This window comes from Micromesistius poutassou (assembly GCF_964030765.1).
Source record: "Micromesistius poutassou genome assembly, chromosome: 9".
Taxonomy (NCBI): domain Eukaryota; kingdom Metazoa; phylum Chordata; class Actinopteri; order Gadiformes; family Gadidae; genus Micromesistius; species Micromesistius poutassou.
The window spans coordinates 18,312,494-18,330,058 of record NC_140279.1 but is presented as its reverse complement, the minus strand read 5'-3'; the positions used below and the strand labels follow the sequence as shown (position 1 = coordinate 18,330,058).

Sequence of the window (17,565 nt, the reverse complement as noted above, 5' to 3'; positions counted from 1 at the left end):
AGGAGTCTAACGGCTATGGTCAAAAAACGGGTTTCCCTTTTAATCATCCCATAATAGGCATTGACTTCAGTTACCACGGTAACACCTCGACCACCCTGCTTGAATTCACGCCTTCCTGTGATGTCACAAACCTGTTCAAGAAACAGTTTCTTTAGGTTTTTTTTTTGGATAATTATTTTGGGATGCATTCAACGTGGTGTGGAGAGGCCCTTCTGGTGATATGAAGTCACCGAACCACTGCCAGCATTACGCGACAACTGTAGCTAAACACTAGATTCACCTGCCATCCAACCATCTAATGCTTCGGGGCTTACATGTGAAGTAACAGGCAACAGCCCTTTGCATGAGCATGGATCATAACACTACATCAGGTGTGTGTGTGTGTGTGTGTGTGTGTGTGAGCGAGAGTGTGTGTGTGTGTGTGCGTGTGTCTGTGTGTGTGTGTGTGTGTGTGTTGGAAGGCATGGATGGTTTGCACCTGGGTCGTTTAATGATTACTCCCACATTCTATCTTACGTCACTGCTTTGAAGAGTCCTAATCCACGTTTCAGCGTGAGCACCCCCTACCGGCTCACTGCGGGCGGTGCATCGCAAAACACAACTTAAGACCCCTCGAACGTTCAACTTCACTGAATCAATGTGATTGAAAAAATAGAGTTTGAGCGGAACTCCATTTTGGCTGATTGTTTTTTTTCTTCACTTGAAAGGCTTTCTGCAGAAAAAGACAGTTAGAAAGTGTCATACTGTTAGTATAATTCTGACATGGCCAAAATACCTTACACACCACTTAAAGTGAATGCTGTTCCCTTAGAACACAATCTTTGTTTTTCGTTCAAAGCCCCCCAACCCCGCTCATAAAATCACTGGTTAGGATTAGTCTCGCTAAGGAAAGGAGTTTCGTTCTGCAAAGTTGTAATCAATGTGTTGTCACCGCTGGCAGAAACAAATTCCCCAGAGAGAATAACATTCAGACGTCCACTTAAGAGTATTCATGATCAAATGCTTTGCAAAGCCATCTGATGAATCCTCCTAAACGCACACGTTTTGTGCAGATGATCAAAGCAAAGCCGCATGTCGCTTCCTCTAAACGCAATAACAAATGCTCCAGCTTCTGCTCTTTGTTTTCTGCAAGAGTCCTGTGTGTGTGTGTGTGTGTGTGTGTGTGTGTGTGTGTGTGTGTGTGTATGTGTGTGTCGTGGATGGAGCTGTAACACTATATGAAGGCAGAATGGTGTGACGGAGCAGTAAGACAGAGACCTGCCATCAAGCCCCGTTATAGGCTGAGATGAGCTATAAAGACATACGCCCACGTATACATAGATCTATGTCCACACACACACACGCACACGCTTACACACACTATTGACAAGCTATACCTTGGCTGGACACACGTTTCAGTCTTGTGTTGTAACACATTCAGCGCTCTGCGTTCCCCTGTGCAGTCGAGAGTGGGTCATTAAGGCTGAAGAATCTCAGTGATTATTTTCTGTTTGTTTTTTGTTTTCTAGGCTTCATTGTTAAAAGTCTGGAGCCTGTTGGGAGGACCACCCTAGACCCGGGGACCAGAGAGACCGGAGGAACCGGGAACCTCCGGGTTCTGAGGGACTCCTCTCCGCGCCGCTGTGTGGATCCACGTGTCCGTCTGTCCGTCCGTCTCTGGAGCTCTGATCCCTTTCTCCCTGCCCCGGGCGGTCATGTCACCAGGCGGGCGGTGGTCGCTGGCCAAACTAAACAGGCGAAGGCTACTGGAGGTCTTGACTGCTGTGGTCATCCGTCTTGGGCGGATGATGAAAATGAAAAAAAAATACCACACACACACACACACACACACAGAGGCTGGCAGCTAATGCATATCTGGTGAGATGATCTGTGTGTGATCGAGACACGGGAACGCGGGAGAATATTGACACAGTAACCCCAAAAAAAAAAAAAAGTGGACTACAGTAAGCGGCATCTTCTCATCTTCGTCCAGCCGTGTGACCGACCGTGTGAGTGTCGCTGTTCAGCCTCCGTGGTGCTGAAGATGTTGGAACGGACCAATGGGGCTGCAGAGGAAGACGGTCCGCGTGGGAGTACACGTCTGTACAGCATCGTACAGTAGCTTAGCCTTAAGAGCTACTTTATTTCCGTGGGCATAATGTTTACTTAACATAATCAGTCGGAAGCTATGGGCGGCGACTGTAGTATTTTAATGCGTGACCATGGCGTGACATATAGATTATGGGTCGTTGGATTGTTCAATGCATCCTCAACAGGTCGAACTGTTCTCCTGCTTTGGGGGCTCTGATGGGTTATGCATTTACATATTGCAGTAAGCCTGAATCCTGAATCAAACCATTGTGCTCAGAGTTGGGGAGACTCATTTAATGGGCTAGAAGCCACAGATACATTTCAGCATAACAAATAAAATAAAACAATACAATGTTGTTTTATTACGTCCAGCTAAAGAGGGTAGCGCTGTCAGCTGAATCATGCTCAGAAATATTGACAACATGCTTCGGTTCTAAGACTTTTTCTGTTGTCAAAAACCCACTCGGTATATCTTCCTTCCAGGAGCGCCATGGTGAGCGGCGGGTTGTGTGTGTCTGTGTTGTGTAGGTGTTGTGTGTGTGTGTGTGTGTTGTGTACTTCTGCACAACTCACATGTGTGATGCTAGCGTTAGCTAGGCGCTGCTAGCGTCACTTATTGTGGTGCCTTGTTGGCTAAACTGACTGTTTTTAGATAGAAGACAGTTAATGTCTGATCCACATACTGAGTAGATCTATTGGTTTAGTGTTAATGTGTCAAGCCAGGTGGTTCAGTTCACTCCTCATGTTTAGTTTGGTGTCGTGTGAGTGAAGGGGGTCGGATCCCAAAGTGCGTCACATAGAAACATCGTCATACAATAAGTTAAAAATAATAGATAAATAAAAGAAAAACAGGGTAAAGAAGTTTCACAGAGACTTTGTTGATACATATATTAGTGAAATAAATCACGAAGGCCGTGCTCTCTTCTCTACTGAATGAATGAAGAATATATATTCGAATCACGAAAATTGTCGAAAATCGACGAAAAAAGGGACACTTTTATAAACTTTTAAGGATATTTAGATCCTGTGTGCTGCTGGGAGTTCATTCCAGAGTCCAACACGTCGACGCAACGCGACACAGCAGCATGAGGACGGCCGCCCCGGGCAGCAGCCACAGGGCCGGGGCCCCACAGGGACCAGACTCCGGTTCCGGCACTGCTCTGGTCCTGAACGGCCGTTCAACCCGTTCCCACTGAGTGAGGACGGCCTGGCGGGCTCCGTCCCACCGCCCTGGTCCGGTGAGACGGTACTGGTAAGGCGTGCATGGACCCAGCAACACTTTTAATCCCAGTTTGGGGTCTGTCAGGAGCAGGCGGAGAATGTTTGGGCGAACACCGATCTGGGATATAGGAGAGTCCTATTAACAACGATGGTAGGTGGAGAACAGATAGCCAACAACCCTGCGCGTGTAACTCTTCTAATGCGGCTCATTACGGCATAAAACAATATATCTGAAACACTGAATGAAATGCATCCAGTCAATCCATTCAGGAAATTTCTTCTGTCTATGAATCGTTTTATTCTGGTTCACTAGCTATAGCTGTAGCTACACCTCCTAGTCCAACCACTAGGGTGGAAAATGGGGAACACACATTAGTGCAGCTTTAAAAGGTGCACATGACACGGCACCTGGTGTGAGTGTGATTGGCCGTTACAAGCCAGCACACGTCTAGGTGGACACGCCCGCCTGTGATGTCATAAGGGGCAGATTTCCAAAACGGCTTGTTAACGGCCAATCACACTCACACCTGGTGGCGTGCCATGGGACCTTTAAGTAGAAACAGTTATTTGGTAAAAGTAAAATCCACATTTTTAATGCTTGGATTGTATTACACTTTGGACGATATATTAAACAACAATGGATTCGTAACCAAGCGTTAGACAACACACCTCTTGAGCCATGGAGTCCAGGTATGGGATGTACTCCACTTGCAGTCCGGCGTCTCGCGGATTACTGTCGTGGTGACGGATACGTTTGGCTTAGGTGACCGATGACATTTATATATATATATATATATATACTGTGATAAATGAATATCCTGATCTTTTTTAGCTTGTTTCATGTTTTCACTGGTCCACTGTTGGACCGGCGGTGGTCATGGTTCCAGTTACCTCCCCGTGAACGTCCTCCTCTCAGAATCAATGACAGACAGCATTCTCTGTTTAGTGGCAAGACGGCACGAACCTTGTGAAAAGAAACGTGTTATTATTTATTTGCGTGTGATGAGTGAGTTTGAGAAAGAGTGTGTGTGTGTGTGTGTGTGTGCGTGTGTGCGTGTGTGCGTGCGTGTGTGTGTGGTAGGCGTCTCAGTGACGGGAACGCTTGCATTTTTGCCAGGGTGTTTCCCAGTTCGGTCCTTACCTGTAAAAACCTTTAACGCCCACCGGACTTGCATCTCCACTATGGGCATGATGGGCCCTTTGGTCCGAAACAAACCCATGATGGCCAGTGTGGGCTGCTCCAGAGAAGGAGGGAACACTCTCCTGAAACGTACATCCAAGACATGAGAAAACCCAGCTGTTCAGAGTTCACCTAGACTCTGCATAGCCAGCCAGCCCCCACCCCCCCCCCCCCCCCCACCGCACACTATTGTCCGTTGTATGTCCTGGCACTTAATGTATGCACTTAATGAACGCACTTAATGAATGCACTTAATGAACGCACTTAATGTATGCACTTAATGTACGTTGTATTTATTCATAGTACTTCATTGTGTGGCAGCTGCAGTAGCTAGCTATCACCGCTGTATACGGGGAATGGGGTCGGCCTGGCGATTGTTAGTACTTGGCACTTGGTTCTATGGACATCTTTACTGTACCGACGGCGATATATTGTTTCACTTCTTATGACCAATGTACTTATTGTAAGTCGCTAAATAAATAATAAAAGCGTCTGATAAATGCCCTGAATGTAAATATAAATGTAGAAGACATTTTGAAAAGGGGATATCCACTCCAATTCTAGAAACAAAAAAACAATTCTACCCATAACGGCCCGGGTACTGCCTACTTGTACAAGGACAACTCCCCCCCCGGCCCGTCGGAGAGAGACGGGGGCAGGAAGGGGAAAACAGGCCGGTATCCCGTGCAGAAGACCACGGCGTCTATGTCTTCCTCCACCGTTCCGTCCTCAAACACAAGCCCGGAGGCCGTGAAGCCACACAGGTGGGTCTTCATCACCAGCCCGCCTTGTAGGATCCGGCCGGGAAGGTCGTCGTTGATCAACACCGCTCCATCCAAGAACCTTTGTGGGAAGAGGTCTTGACGATGAATCATTAAGTACGGTTGTTCACCGACCCCCCTCCCCCTCTCCAGCGGGAGGAACGTCCTCCACAGAAACGTTCCTCCCAAAGCACTGCACGCGTGTTACCTTTTGCTGGGCACCAGCCCGTAGAGCCTGTGGTCGTATTTCTGGTTCAAGACTCTCTCTGACGCCCAGTTTATCAGCGTTTTGGGGAGAAGGTTTTTCAGGGTGTTGGTGAACCTGCTGATGGCTACCATGTCCAGGGGAAGACCCCCGCTGGACATCCTACCCACCACCCAGGACCCCGTCCGTGTGCTCAAGAATGTCTGACGGCGTGAGGAAGAGAGGGACGTGAGTATGGCTGCACGATTATGCCAAAAGGATGTGATTGTTTTTTGACAGATGTTGTGATTGTGATTATTCATTGCTCACAGATAATTGATTTGCTTAATATTCTGTAATGTCTACAAGAAACACATAGTAAAGTATTGGTATTTGAGTTATAACAGTTTGCAAATTTGTCGTGTGATTTATAATTGTTAGAAAATTGTGTTGATTAAATTAATTGTGCAGCCCTAATATGAGTGCACAATAGGGGAATGATAATAAATGTATCTCAAATGTATAGTAGTTACAACTCTATACACCTCTTGAGAAACATTCTGGCCGAATTATGGAGCAGAATTAACGTGAATAATGTAAACATGATTACTGACAAATCAAATGATAGCGGGTAACGGATCAATGCCTGACTCTGGCTGCAGATCTGCTTATCTCCGCCGCTATATCTCCCCCAGAGCTGCCGATGCCCACCACCGCCACTCTCCTCCCTCGGAACGCGTCTGCGTCTTTATAGTCCCAGCTGTGGAGGCATCTGCCCGTGAACTGCTCATGGCCTGAAAGCGGCAGAACACAGTAGAGACAAATGTAGAGATTTCCATCAAATAACGTGATGCTACCGACGTGCAAAGTATTCTGCCCGATCAAACTCGTTGGGAAAGTGTCACAGATGTCGAGACACACACCAATGTAACTTGCGTTCAACTTCAAGCTCGTTCACTGCAATTTACCGACCTGGGAATTCTCTGAGGGGTGTGACTGGCTGTGTGTAGTGACCGGAACACACCAGAATCCCATCAAACACGTGTTTCTCCTCCAGCCCTTCGCCGTCCACCGTGATCACATCCCACTGACCAGACTGGGAGAAATCTGGCCTTGGCCTGGCATGTGTCACCTTGATCTGAAACACACACACACACACACACACACACACACACACACACACACACACTGTCATTAACACTGTAAAAACTAGTATAAATAATGTTAGATTTCAGCTTATTTCTAAACTGTTCGTATAGACTCGTTGCGTTGTGTATTTTTTCGTCGTAGTAGTTATTCTTCAAGTGGAAATCAAAGAAGCTTGACAGGTTGGATCAGAGGGTGGAATAGATGGATTATTCCAGGATGTAACACGGCACAGGTACAGACTTAGGTGGAATAGTCTTAGTGTAGAGGTGGTGAGGAGCAGTCTCCTGACGTGCTCCTTGGTGTAGTGATCCTCAGTAGGGGTTGCGAACGCAGCCTTTCCTAGCTCCTCCCCCTGCACCCAGGTGCACTATAAAAGGGCCAAGATGGTTGAACTCAACCTCTGCTGGTTGCCTACCAGGGTGGTGAGTAGGGTCCCCGCTTTTTAACAGTTTTGAGTTCCAATTTTCCCTTTTTATTAATTTGTGTTTCTTGTTTTTAGGATCCCCTGCTGCTGTTCTGTTTTAGTTCTGTTCTGTTTTAGTTCTGTTCTGTTTTGGTTTTGTTTTGGTTCTGTTTTGATATTTTCTTTTGTTTGCTTTGGTTTAAGTTTGCTTTTGTGTTATTTCCCCTTTTCTGTTTCATTGTTTTGACAATTGGGTTGCTGGTTTACATAACCTTTGTTTTGTTGTATGGTTTGGTTTTACTCCAGTTTTCTTTATTTAGTGTTGATCATTATTGTAATAAAATAAACATTTAACATATATATTGTCTCTGCCTCTTAGTTTAATTTTCTTTGTTCTTTATTTCCTGGGGTGCAATTCCCCAGGTGGCGTTGTCAGTCCCTCTTTAGTTATCTCCCCCCGTTTATATTGAGTTTTATAGAGTCCCGCCACATTGGCACGGTCGGAATCGGCTATCCGGATCATGCTTTTAACGCTTTTTTGATCATCCAGATTTTTTTTTACTCCTTTTTATTGATTGTTTAGTGTTTTTTTTTTTATTGGGTGTGTGATTGTGTGTGATTGGTAGCCTATACTATCCGCTGCACAACAAATTGGGGGGGGGGGGGCAATAAAGTAATTTGAACTTGAGCAGACACACAGAACTCCCACTTACTTGGAAACGAATGTGTCTGCGCAGACCAAAGTGGTCCGCATAAAGCCGATAGTACCGCAGAAGCTGGGCATTGTGCAGATAGTTTGGGTAATCAGCAGGCATCGGGAAGTCACTGAAACACATCATCTCCTTGCTGGTGTTGGTAACCAGTGAGCGATAGATACTAGTGCGCTCCGGCTCACTCTGTGTTTCCTTTTTGAGAAAAAGCAAATGGAGGTGAGGGTTAGAACTTCGAACATGACTGTACCTGACTATGTTAGTAATAATAATAATAATAATAATATCATCAGAATATGAATCTAGATCCACTTCTCTTTTGGTGCGGGCATACAGTGACTTGTTTTTTTTTATAGGAGGTAACGGACTTTACAACAATACAAGATCCGTATAAACCCACCTCAAACCTCCACAGTCCGCCAATGTCATCACTGCGCTCAAAGCACACCGGGTCCAGACCCTCGTCCAGACAGGTCTTGATACATACCAGACCCGAAGTGCCAGCTCCAATAACCAGCACCCGCCGGACCATTGTTGTTGACTTGAATGGGAAGAGACGATTTAGCAGCCCACTTATAGGTTGTTACAACTTCTTACAACTGAGATTTTAGTTGCACAATAGAGTAGGCCTACATCCCCCTTACTATTGTGTTTATTAACTCCGGTTCAGATATCAGATATTCCCGTCGAAACTGTTTGCAGCTGGCGACTGCTTGCAGAATAGTCCCCAGCTAACGTTGTGATCCTGGATCGTTCAAATCGCGCTATGGCTCTTCCAGGGGAAGAGACGGCAGGGTGCCTGCTTGCGCTCACCCAAAGAAAAAACACAATCCCAAAAGTAGGCCTACTATTTAACCCGTTCAGAGACTCGATGAATGATAATGCTGAGCTTCTTGGGCAGTATGGATTCAGCCATGATGGACACCACGGTGGAATTAAATCGAGAAGGATTCATTTGTTCTGAGCTCCTTACTTTATATGAATATTATATGAAGGTTTGTCTTTTACAGATTTAGGTGGATGTGTTGTAGGCTATGGGATGTATGCAGGTATGAATGTGTGTTTTTTTCTTAATTTACGCACACTCTTGGACAACTGAAACCGAAACTCAACCCAAATCTAGTTGTAGGAATTACACTAAACAAATCATATATGCCTGAGTTGACGCGGAATTACAATTATCCTTCCTGCATAGCCTATCGCTAGGGCTTTTTAACAAGAATGTCTAGAATCTAGACCTGCCAATCTAGATCTATTTCTGTAGACCTAAATTTTGTTAATTTCTAAATGAATGGTGAATGGTCTTGTTTGGCTTTGTAGTAGCAAGACTGTAGTAAGCTTACACGAGTCTAGAAGTTATATTGTACAACTGAGGAAACCACAATCACCATAGTTAAGCAATAGGCTACTGTGCAATCAATCACGGGATTGTGAAAGTGGGCTTTTCTGTGCGGAGCTATCGCGCTCCCACGGAGCAGCTTTACCATTGGCCAATATTAGTTTTTCTAATTCAAACAACTTATAGGCCTATCTTGAACACATAGGTTTGAAGCCCATATTAAATTAAACAAGAAGCAACCTACTTCAGTCTGTGCCGTTAGGGCTTCCTGATCGTCCTGAAATCAAAAACCCAGAAGAACTGGCTGGAACGCATTTAAACTCAAAGGTGGCTGGAACGCATTTAAACTCAAAGGTCATAACAGGCGCGTCGATTAAACCTTTGCCTTACCTGGCTGTAAAGACTGTTGAAGAAGAATAGATAATCAACAAATTGTGCTAAATGCTTCTCATATTTTTACATTGATGAACAGAGAGCATTGCTATATTTTTTGTCATTTTACTCATTTCCATTTTTAGAAGCGTAGAAATATTCCCTTGTTCAGCACAGGCCTCTTTGTTGTAAAACACGTTCACAACTAGGTAGACTCGGCTGCATTGTTTAATTTGGTCAGATCAGTGTTGATTTATTAGTTAAAAAGGTCTAGGGTGAAAGTTGGCCTGACATCTTTAAAGTGTTTGAATGTGGTTCATGTGAACTGCAGGTTGTACTGGTCACAGGGCTCCAATCATAAATGCATAAATTCTGCTCAACTTATCAAAGGCGAAGCTGTCATCCACAAAAAAGTATGCATGACAATGCAAGTGAAACAGCTAAATTATAGGACATCCATGAAGTTCAAATTCCCGGTAATGGTTAAGTTTTACAGGCAGTGGGAGGACAGGGACATAACATTTGTAATCATCCAACAGAATGGATGATTCTCAAGATCAAAAGAATGGGTCAACTTTTGATACATTTTTCTCTGGAGCATTTTTTGTTTGCCCCATCACGGCACCTCAGGGGCACCTATGATACATATGGTAGATCCGACTTAACCATACACACAGTGTGTGGTAGTGCCCTTATGTCTCTGACAGAAAAACCAAACCATTTCCACCCTTTGTTCAACCAAAGTTTGACACACCTGGATACAGAAGCAGGGCGATTTCACATGGAAATGAGTTCTAAATGAGTCAGGCAGCTACCTGGGGAGCTTGCAGTGCATGCGTGGCAGTGATGGGTCATTCGTGAACGAATCAGTTCGAATGAACGACTCTTTAACAAGAACGAACCGACTTGATTCCTCGTCTCGTTCGTTCGCCAAGACTCGACTCCCCCAGCTGACTCGCAAGTCGCTGTTCGTTCGCTGAATGTGTTAGTGGTGAAAGGAACTTAGTTAATGTTGTATTGTTGTGTTGATTGATGATCGTTTGCACCATTGCACGACCGTGATTCGTTTGAGAATGAGAACGAGGGAGGAGCTGAGTCCGAACGACTCAGCTGACAACCAATTGTCAGTGTTTTTGAGTCAAGCAAACGAATCATGAAATCCATCACTAATGCGTGGCACTCCTACACAGCCATACAGTGAAATGAGGAGCTTGCACTATTAAAAGGGTGTACCCTAACCCTAACCAGCAACTTAGGTTACTTATGTTCTGTCGATTAAAACAAAACTTTAATACAATCGACTGAATCAAATTCTGACTTTATTGCTTAACTACAACAGAAACATACATTCAAGTTTTTTATTTTAAGTTGTAAGTAACTTGTTTGAAATGCATCAAAGATGGAAACTCATACCCAATGCAATCTGCATTTAGTAGTAGTTAACAATTAAGATATCATGATTAACAATCAGAAATGATTAAAAGCACTAATTATCTATTACAGACATGGTTACAAAAGACAGACATATCTAAATGGTGCTGTCACGTGCTATCACAGCCAACAAGATCCACTCATCGATTAGAGACCTCTGGCAAAGAGAACACACTCAAAGACCTATAGTCTTAGTGACCTTTTTTTATTGAGATGATTTCACTGAAGAAGTCAGAAACAAAAACCCCCCAAATGTGCTGCAGCACCTACAGGAGGTTTCCAGTCGCTGTGATTTGAGCACAGCCTTGTAGACCCCCCCCCCCCCCCCCCTTCAGCCTTCAGGCCATCTGCGGGCGCAGCCTCGCCACGAGGTTGGGGATAGTGGTGGGGTTGCGGGCGTGGACGTAGTACACCGCAGCTCCTCCGACCATGGCGGTCAGGCTCAACTTGAACAGCAGACCCGCAAGAGAAGTTCCCTGGTCCTGATCGTCCAACTTGACGAGAGACGCGGAAAGGAACAAGAAGCAAATTTGAATAAATCTGCTAAAACCTGCCTGGTCACATTTTTTTTTAAATTGTATAACTTTCATTGTATCATAAAGAGGAGGCGGGGCAGGGCTTACGGACCTTGCGGGTCTTCAGTGGTTCATACATGCGGTCGAACTGAGTGAGGATGGCATTGCGGGCCCCCTCCCACTTCCCCCGTCCCGTCACTCGGTACTGGTACGCTGTGATGGGGCCCCACAGGAGCCTCTTGAACAGGGTGTAGTCCGTGAAGAAGAGCCAGATGAGGCTGGGCCGGATTCCAATTTCCCCCGCAAGGTCGTCCATGTAGTCGACAAAGTCAACCTGCAAGGGTGTCCGCTTGGACACGATGAAGCTGCAAGGGGACGTGACGTTGTCAAGTCTAGCGTGTCAGTATTAATGTAAGTTATTGGGAAAACATAGAAAATAAAAAAGAACTTTCATTCATACTTTTTTTGTATGACTTTGGTGTCCTTCTCGACAGACTTTATCATGGCCTGCGTAGTGGGAAGCTTCTTCGTGCCTTGGAGTCAATGGATAAGAATATCTTGAGGTCAAAAACCTCAAGATTTAGTTTGCAGGTGGTGACAACTTAGATGAAACTAAAGCTCACCTTTGAAGACACGAGCTACCCAGCGGGCTTGCATCTCAGCCTGGGGCATGATGGCTCCGAGGGCGTGGATGAAACCCACCACAGCCAGTGTGGGGTGCTCCAGCGTGGGTGGGAACACGTGCTTGTAGAGGCCCACCCGGTGCCCAGTCTTGTACATCGCACTTTGGGGCAGGAAGGGGAAATCATAGTTGTACCCCGTGGCGAACACGATAACATCCACCTATATATGGACAGATAGCAGAGATCAGGGAACCGGAACTGATGCTGACCTATAGTTGAAAACCATTCAATGTGTCTCCTGCCAACCTTCTCCAGCACGGTGTCGTCCTCAAACTCCACCGTAGAGCCACGGATCTCCTTGATGTTTGACTTAATGACCACGGATCCGGACAGAATCTTGAGGGGCAGTTCATCATTGAAGACCGGGATCTGACTGAACAGTCTATTGGACCGGGGGGGTACAGAGGGGTGACGTGGATAAAGGTGGGTGGGATATTTGATTATTAACAGATGACCATATTGCAGGATAAATAAATATTTGGATGATCGATTGGTAAATTCATGAAGTATGTGACTTCCTTGTTATTCTCTTCGCCACTGTGTAGCCCTATTGGAAGCCTTATGTACATTGTTACTTAACCCCTATACCTTCCATAGTCATCTCTCAGTACTTTAGTACTTTACTTCTATCCGTATTTGGTTCAGATATAAGGCTATGTTCCTTCTCCTCAACTATATTGTCCTTGTCCATCCCTGTTCTGCATCAAATCACAGGCTGAAACATTGGGTCACTATTAACTGTGTGAACTAAACAAACAAACAAAATAATAATAATGAATGAGAAATGTACCAACTAATGCTCAAGTGAACTGAAAAAAAAGGTACCTGTGTTTGGGCTTGATGGCATACATGGTATGGTCGTACATAGCATTCACTTTCCCCTCACCAAACCAGTTGAGGAAGTTGACGGGCAGTAGCTGGAACAGGATGTGGACAAAGCGTGTGTTGTACTTCATGTCCAAAGGCAGGCCGTTGTCAGAGACCTGGCGGACGATCCAGGCCCCGCGGCGCGTGCTTAGATAGACCTGCAAACCCCAGATGACACCAAGGTGAACACACAGTAGGAACACACCTGTCAGATAGAGGAAAGCCGAGCCAGTGGGCGACCTGTGGATTCAAGCTTCAGTTTCATGCTGTAGATGTGTGCCTGCAAAGGTATTTGTATCTATTATACGTCTCAAGGCAAAAGTGGATATTTATTTTTTCCCCAACCTGCTCTGCAACTCTGCTACCCTCCACAGCAATGTCCCCGCCAGAATTTCCAATGCCAACCACAAGCACTCTCTTCCCCTGCATGTCTTCAGGTCCCTTGTAGTCCCAGCTGTGGAAGTACTTCCCTTCAAATGTTTCAATTCCTAAAAACACACACACACACACACACACACACAACGTGGTAGAAAGAGAGAGAAACAAGAAGGGAGTCATTCATTTTCATTCCACAGAGATGAGTGAGCGATTGAAACAAACAGAAATGTTTCTGTTACATTGGCAGATGTTGGGTTACCTGGGAATTCCTTGAGAGGCAGGTGGGGATAGGTGTAGTGGCCAGAACAGCAGATGACCGCATCAAATACATGTCTCTCCTCCTGTCCATCCTTGCTTTGGGTCAAGACCTCCCATTGCCCACTACGGGTGTAGTCTGGTCTCTGTTTGACACTCTTTACTAGGGTCTAAGCATTACAACACAAGTCGTTAGGTTATGGATTCAAGGCAAGGTTGACCAATCAATAAAAGCTAATATTACTCTCCCATTTCCTTGTGCGCGTTTCCGATGTTCTACCTGATAGCGGATGTACTCCAGCAGTTTGAAATGCTCAGCATACATGCGGAAGTACTTGAGGATCTTGGAATGGTGCATGTAGTTTGGGTAGTCGGCAGGGATCGGGAAGTCGCTGTAGCACATCATTTCCTTGGAGATGTTGATGGTGAGTGAGCGGTAGATGCTGGCCCTGTTTGGCTCAGAAACTTCCTGGAGGAAGTATGGAGGAGGTTTTGAGGAGAGGCTGTACTTTAAACCTGTACATGGCTGGAGTTGTAATTATAACTGCCGTCTGAAAATGTTGACACTTCAGAATGAAGTGAGTCAAGACTTATGTTATTTACTACGGAAAACCAGGAAAACTGAATTCTGCAACTGTCTTCCAGCCAGGTTACACCTTAATGCTTTTAATTCTCATGTTATACTACGATAGCCTGGTCCTACCAAAATCTCCTACTTTGTTTCATTTGCACAGAGAGTCTGGCCTTTCTCCATTGACAAACGTTAACTCACTTGAAGGCGGGTGTCTGTTGGAGTTTAAAACTATTGGATCTGCCCCAGTGCCGCTCTGGATCTGCCATAACCAATCGCTGACGTTTGACTACGACTCAAACCAGCGCACAACCTCAACCTCAACGTTCTCAGCCCCCTCCCTCTGTTCGCTGATTGGCCCAGCCAGAGATTTGGCTGCAGAAAACCCACGAACATACCGCAGACCCAGACAGTAGTACTGAAGGGAAATGAAAATTGAGCGGAAGTACGGAGGCGGGCGGAGCTAGGCTAATACTACGAAGCTATCTCCGAGACTTTCACACAGTGTGGTAGAAAGTCTCCCACACTGTGTGACACTTTCGACTTAATAAAACGTGGCCCACATTTTATTAAGTGGGCTATGATAAAACGATTTATAGGTAACAATTGACTTGTGGATGCATGCTATTTGGTGTTTTTGAAACCTTCTAGTTCAGGTATTTCATTGGAGTAAATATCCCCATGTAGAAAAGATTCGTACTGCAGGTTTAAAGGCCATGACCATGCTAGTAATTATTGGGCTTCATATTTGAAGCTCTTCAAAATAATTCACTCAAAATGTTCCAGTATCTCTTGTCATATAACTGCATTTTTGAAACGAAACGAAATGATAAGATATATGCGACACCAATAAAGGGAGGGGGGGGCGGGGGGGGGGGGACACACACTAAATGAACAGAGGTTCATTCATTGATAGATTTTGGGGATGGCGCAATATTTGCACTGACCTACACTAGGAACTAGGAACTTTATCTAACCCATTCCAGGGCCACAAAGGAGGGATGGCGCTAGTCGTCCATCCCTGGTTTAGACCAACAGTCTTGCCTTGAACTTCCACAGGCCCCCCATGTCGTCACTGCTCTCGAAGCAGGTGGGCACCATTCCCTCTTCTAGACAGGCCTTCATGCTGGTCAGACCAGAGGGCCCCGCCCCGATTACCGCCACCCTTTTCACCATGTTGTGACCTGAAAACAAAAACAAAAAGACAAATTAAAATCATTAACATAAAAAACAAACAAATTGTAATTTATAATTTACATACAGAAATTTTTGTTACTAAAACAGTGTTTATTATTTTTTTTATATCAAATCAATTTACTTAAAGGGGTAGTTCAGGATTTTTTTTCATTTCCAAGTGAGCCAGTGTGTTGAATTGCATTTAGTTTATAATCTCTGTAGCTACGGCAGCGGCGGACTGATATTACTTGGAGTGCGCTGCTCTGTTTACCTTCTGCTGTAGTGAATTGGTTGCTACACCGGAGCAAAGTGAAATTCCGCCACTGCTGAGAAAGTCGTCCCCCAAAATGTAATGTGATCATTGCGATACAAGGATAGTTTTATTTCTAATATTATTCTATCAACACAGACATTTACATCGATAGTCAGGCATTATAATTGGTTTGCATCGGGTGTACTTTGGAGTGGGTAAAACTGTTTTTATTGGCAGGCTAGCAGTTCCCCTTGACTTGCGCTAGCCTAGCACCAGCGATTTCTGCAACTAGAAGGACTGAATGAAACGTGTTGAAAACGGTCTCCAATGATAAATAACACACTGGCTCACTTGGAAATGAGACCCGATGTCCAAAATCCTGAACTACCCCTTTAACTTCATGTTCTTGCATATGTTTACTAGCCTGGGAACACCTCACCTCACCTAGCCTCACCTGCTCCAGGTGAGGCCATCACAACCATCTACCTAACACGGGGTGGCTTGTGTCTGACGGAGCAGTGCACCAATTGTATTGCTCTGGTTGGTTTTAGAGCCATCTTATTGCGCCTCAAAAGATTATGAGCCAAATAATACTTTGAAACAGTGGCAAATTGCGGGTCTTTGTTGGAATTGTATCCCCATTCTCAAAATAATTCTCTATTGGGTTGGGAACACAATTAATTCAGTAGGCCTACATTTTGTAAAGATGTGCTTTAAGAACACTCAACACACTATGAATGAATGGCTTTGGACTTCATGTCGGAAGAATAAAGAGAGCAGAAATAGAGACTTAACAATAGAAAGTAGCGGACATACTTAATTGTGTAGAGGCAGAGGCCACAAAATTGCAGACTGAAAACCTAAACTGCGTAAATGAATAACAAAAATAATCTGGCTTGTACACACTGATTATGGGGTGTTGTGCTTCCATTTTATGAGATCATTTATCTTGGAATGCACCAGAGCCCTATGGAATAAATGATCACACTAAATCCTTAACCACCTGGGTCGTTTCAGGTGAAATAGGTAAATGTCCTACATGTTCTCCGTGGCCCTCTAGTGGTGGTCCGAGGTCGTACAGTGAAATTGCGATTGTGGGGCTCGGTATCGTTCAATTATATTCACCACTTGAGGAGTCAAGTGTCAAAACCTGTTTCTATTTCATCAAGTTTATATAGGCTACTACATCCTTATAAACCTTTCTATCTTTGCTCTATTTCTCTTCATTGGCATGAAGTAGCCTACTGACCCAGGTTATCATTGGATGTCACACCTCAGCACAGCTGTTGGTGGGGTAGGCCTACAAATGATTAATAGTCGATGAAACTGAGGTCAAAAGGAAAATGTGTTGCACAATTTGGATTTTTAAAGTGTGCATTTTATTATTTATAGGCTACCAATTAAAGTATAAACGGTCCCGACTGTTAACTGTTAAACACATAATCTCTCCGACAACTATCAGGTATCTGTAAAAGCTGTGTTTCTGGTTTTTGTAAATCAGGTCACGGCTTTAAATTTCTTCAATTTCGCCAGTCTTTTCGCCAGTCTTTTGTCTTTTACCAGCAGTTTGATACAGTGGTTGTTGGTTCAAACCTAAAAAATATCATAGGCTATCATATAAACTTAAATCATTGACCTTTAGATAAGGCAATGGGTGCTCTGATGCTCAAAACACTGTGCACTCAACACAAATGTTAGAAGGCCTATATAGACCCATATCTAGATTAAAAATATATATATAGGCCTATAGTAATTCGAGTTGATTAATTGGTGCAGGAAATATTAAAGTATAAAAGACAACATGAGCTTTGTGCATTACACTATATTATACAATATCAGGCCACATAAAGCTGCATGTGGTATGTGTGTGTCCTACCTTGCGGGTTGATTCGTTGATTCAAGCCGGGAAAAAAGGGCGAATAGACTTTTTTTTTTACTTTTTATACTGCGAGTGTAAACTAACTCCCCCCCACCCATCCTATCATGACCTTATAAGGCATGATATTATATTTACCTTGGCAAAATAAATTTACTTTGACTAAAGTGC

General features: G+C 44.5%; 2 protein-coding genes across 3 annotated transcripts; both read right to left on the bottom strand.

Moving 5' to 3' along the window:
* Positions 1-2,358: 2,358 nt before the first annotated feature.
* Positions 2,359-9,326, bottom strand: LOC311352806 (dimethylaniline monooxygenase [N-oxide-forming] 2-like). Of its 2 annotated transcripts, none has more exons than XM_084472615.1 (11): positions 9,262-9,326; positions 8,079-8,219; positions 7,682-7,873; positions 6,389-6,554; positions 6,068-6,210; positions 5,441-5,640; positions 5,081-5,314; positions 4,433-4,554; positions 4,183-4,255; positions 3,961-4,024; positions 2,359-3,409 (listed from the first exon to the last, which is right to left on the bottom strand). In XM_084472615.1, the coding sequence occupies exons 2-11, from the start codon at positions 8,208-8,210 to the stop codon at positions 3,113-3,115; spliced, it is 1,623 nt and encodes a 540-aa protein (XP_084328741.1). In that variant the 5' UTR covers positions 8,211-8,219; positions 9,262-9,326; the 3' UTR covers positions 2,359-3,112. The 2 variants fall into 2 exon arrangements, with proteins under 2 accessions (XP_084328741.1, XP_084328742.1); XM_084472616.1 differs by lacking the exon at positions 9,262-9,326 and adding an exon at positions 8,323-8,342.
* Positions 9,327-10,688: 1,362 nt separating this feature from the next.
* LOC311352805 (flavin-containing monooxygenase 5-like) lies at positions 10,689-17,491 on the bottom strand. Its single transcript, XM_084472614.1, has 11 exons — positions 17,395-17,491; positions 15,134-15,273; positions 13,799-13,987; positions 13,523-13,688; positions 13,231-13,373; positions 12,844-13,043; positions 12,265-12,400; positions 11,959-12,178; positions 11,796-11,868; positions 11,448-11,700; positions 10,689-11,314 (listed from the first exon to the last, which is right to left on the bottom strand). The coding sequence occupies exons 2-11, from the start codon at positions 15,263-15,265 to the stop codon at positions 11,159-11,161; spliced, it is 1,668 nt and encodes a 555-aa protein (XP_084328740.1). The 5' UTR covers positions 15,266-15,273; positions 17,395-17,491; the 3' UTR covers positions 10,689-11,158.
* Positions 17,492-17,565: the final 74 nt, after the last annotated feature.

Coding starts and splice junctions, on each gene's coding strand:
- LOC311352806 (XM_084472615.1), bottom strand. CDS start 8,210: ATGGTCCGGCGGGTGCTGGTTATTGGAGCTGGCACTTCGGGTCTGGTA. Junction 5,315..5,440: donor GGGCTGGTGCCCAGCAAAAG/GTAACACGCGTG, acceptor CTTCCCACAAAG/GTTCTTGGATGGAGCGGTGT. Junction 4,025..4,182: donor AGGAGGACGTTCACGGGGAG/GTAACTGGAACC, acceptor TCACCACGACAG/TAATCCGCGAGACGCCGGAC.
- LOC311352805 (XM_084472614.1), bottom strand. CDS start 15,265: ATGGTGAAAAGGGTGGCGGTAATCGGGGCGGGGCCCTCTGGTCTGACC. Junction 13,374..13,522: donor GCCTCTCAAGGAATTCCCAG/GTAACCCAACAT, acceptor GTGTGTTTTTAG/GAATTGAAACATTTGAAGGG. Junction 12,401..12,843: donor GCCATCAAGCCCAAACACAG/GTACCTTTTTTT, acceptor CCGGTCCAATAG/ACTGTTCAGTCAGATCCCGG.